This window comes from Lottia gigantea (assembly GCF_000327385.1).
Source record: "Lottia gigantea unplaced genomic scaffold LOTGIsca_41, whole genome shotgun sequence".
NCBI lineage: Eukaryota > Metazoa > Mollusca > Gastropoda > Lottiidae > Lottia > Lottia gigantea.
The window spans coordinates 1,509,944-1,513,359 of NW_008709421.1; the positions used below are offsets into that span (position 1 = coordinate 1,509,944).

The 3,416-nt window shown below is 31.1% G+C and overlaps 1 protein-coding gene across 1 annotated transcript; it reads left to right on the forward strand.

Moving 5' to 3' along the window:
* Positions 1-439: 439 nt before the first annotated feature.
* LOTGIDRAFT_122569 (hypothetical protein) lies at positions 440-919 on the forward strand (the record flags this gene model as incomplete). Its single annotated transcript, XM_009060257.1, has 1 exon — positions 440-919. A coding segment is annotated over one exon (480 nt), but the record flags the coding sequence as incomplete, so codon positions are not given.
* Positions 920-3,416: the final 2,497 nt, after the last annotated feature.

Sequence of the window (3,416 nt, forward strand, 5' to 3'; positions counted from 1 at the left end):
GTATAAAATTGCTTCAGCTTGTATTGCCGAAAGAATTAAATTAGTTCTGGATACTATTATATCTTCGGACCAAACTGGCTTCATTCCAGGCAGATTTATTGGAGAAAATACCAGACTGATTTTTGATACTCTTTTTGAAACTGAAAAACAAAATAACTAATTTTACTAATTGATTTCGAAAAAGCTTTTGACACTGTCAGTTGGGATTTCATGCAAAACGCTTTAAGTGCTTTCAATTTTGGGCCATCAATAAAACTTTGGTTTGAACTTTTTTATAAAAACATTGAATCATGTATTATTCAAAATGGCCATCTCTCAAATTTCTTTGAATTAGGACGTGGATGTCGCCAGGGGGATCCTTTATCGCCATACTTATTTCTAATATGTGCTGAAATACTGTCGATTCTGATTAGAAATAATAGGAATATAAGGGGGATAAAAAATAAATGATAATGAAAACTTGTTATCACAGTTTGCAGATGACATAGCCATAATATTAGATGGAAAAGAAACCTCCTTGAGGGAAACACTCAACATTTTAGATTTATTTTACAAAATGTCAGGACTTAAAGCAAATTTAGATAAAACTAAAGCAGTCTGGATTGGGTCAAAAAAATATTCAAAAGAAAAGCTATGCAAAGATTTGAAATTAATATGGGAACAAGGAAACTTTAAAATTTTAGGGATAACGTTTACAACTGTTTTGGAAGATATAACAGATTTTAACTTCAGAGAAAAGATAAATAGCGCAAAGACACTAATGGGCATGTGGACATGGCGTCAATTAACAATAATTGGCAGAATATATGTTATTAAATTTCTTGTTTTACCCAAGTTCATACAGTTACTATTATCCTTACCAAACCCAAATAATCATGTATTTAATGAAATAGAAAGTATGTTTTTCAAATTCATCTGAAATAACAAGCCAGACAAGATAAAAAGAGAAATTATGCAGCAAGATTATCCAAATGGGGGTTAAAGAGTGCCTGATATTAAAATTTTCAATAATGCATTAAAAATCACTAGGATTAAACGTATTTACAGGAAATGAACGTTATGCTTATTTCACAAACAAACATAAAAATTTCAATGTATTTTTATTCTCATGCGGTTCCACATACTTGGAAAGTTTAAAATCAAAAAATCCTTTTTGGAAGGATGTTTTTAGTGGTGGAAAAGTTTATGCAATATTATGAATGATTCTGGTAAAAACATAGCCCACCCCATCTGGTTTTCTGGTAGAGACAAATTTTGTATTATTAAAGAATGGTTTGATAAAGGGATACGTACAAATTTAGATCTTTTTAATGAGAGTGGTAAAATGTATTCATTTAACGATATAAAACGTATATTTAGATTGTGTAATGGAAATTTCCTTGACTACGAAAGAATTATTCGAACAGTCAAAAAAGTATATAAATGCGATTTTATAAAACCTACAAAAATGTGTGGCCCACATCTCTCAATATATCATAAAGTTCATTTTAAACAAACTGGCAGTAGACATATATATGATCTTATAATAGGAAATAATTCAGTAGAAAATATAAGTCAATTAAAATGGGAAAATATATTTAATCAAGAAATGGATTGTAAAACAATAAATATGATAGAAAGGACGAATTCTTCAAATACTAAAATGATAGAACTTCAATTTAAAATCCAAAATAATATATTAAACAGTAACGTCTTTCTTTTTAAGATAGGATATGTGCAAAGTCCACTTTGCACTTGCCAGGAGGAGGAGGAAACATTAGATCATCTTTTTTTATGTGTAAATGTATTCAGACCCTTTGGAATCACATCACTTTACTTTTAAAACAAATGCAGATCGAAGTTAACTTCACGGTGTTTAATGTGCTGTTTAGCTACCCATTAAACTCAAATCTAGAAATAAATGTGTCTTTAATTGTAAAATATTATATATACCTCTGTAAAAACCAAGACAGGAAGCCAACTATTCAGAACATGATTATTTACATTAAATCACAAATAGACTCTGAATATTTTCTATCTTTAAATCATAAAAATCACGATTCCAACACCTTTAGTGAAAAATGGCTTCTTTTCCGCTCTATTCTTAATAATGTAGAATAATTTAATAACATAAAACTTGTATCTGTTTTGAAAAGAAAAAAATTCCGGATCATTATGATTAATGTGTAGCTTCTCCATTGATTTTCGACTTTTCGCCCAATGGAGACTACAACATGCCCCATTTTTGAAGAATGAATGCCGTGCTAGGCTGGCTCGAAGCTAGTCCTTCAATGTTTCTGATTATTTCAAATCATAATATATACAATGCTTAGAAGGAGCAGTTGTTGCAACCAATGCCTATTTTTCTAACAGTATCCAGGTCGTACTATAACTGTACATTTTTTACTATGTTTTACTATGTTTTTACTGTATTGTAATATTAATGTATATGTATAGATCTTCATCTTGTAATAAACTTTTGTCCAAATAATAAAAAAAAAAACTTTTCTTATTCGTAAATTATTGGATCGTTTAAAAAGGTCAAAAAAACCATACAGATTTGCGCTTGCCTATTACATATATTTTATTAAAGATCTCAAATACTCTGCCATTAATATGTAACTCAGTTTATGAGCAAATACTGTTTAAAGCAGCATGCCTTACAGCATTTTTTTTCGGATTCATACGAATCGGTGAAATTGTCTGTGATACTCATTACAAAACTCCATTAAATGCCCTTGATTTTGAGGATGTAAAACTAAATGTCTCAGAAAACGGTAATGTTAAGAGTATGCATGTCTAAAACTGATCAGTTGGGGCAAGGAACAATTCTGTCAATTGAAGAAGGCGATTCTAGTCTATTTCAGAATACTTGTCTGTTAAGCCAAATATTAAGGGAAAATTTTTCTGTTATTTTGGAGAAAAACCCTTGACTAGTTTTCAATTTTCTAGTGTTTTAAATAAAGCTACTACCACCTTAGGACTTGACCAGTCAAGATTTAAAGCACATCCCTTCAGAATTGGGGCTGCCACGTCGGCATCTATGGCAGGTTTTAGTGAGGATGAGATCAAATCCATGGACAGGTGGAAATCTGACGTAGTCAAGACTTATATTCGCATATTGTCCAAAAGACTAATTACATACTAAAGAAAAGGGACATGTACGCCATTTTGGGGGGGTTAATTTGAGTTTTTAAAGTATGATTTAGTCTTCAGAGGTACTACAAATGTACCAAAATTGCATTGATTTCTTCAAAAATATTTCAAACCAGAAATTGGCGCATCTGTCCCTCTAAATCATGTTGTTTATTTCAGTCATACCCAAGACAGTCTGGATTGTCAGTTCGTCTTTGGTTAAACATTTATGGTGGCACGCCAGTCTTCTCATTGGTTGAATATGGGTTTAAATGCTAAAGTATGGTGACAGGGAACTCCAG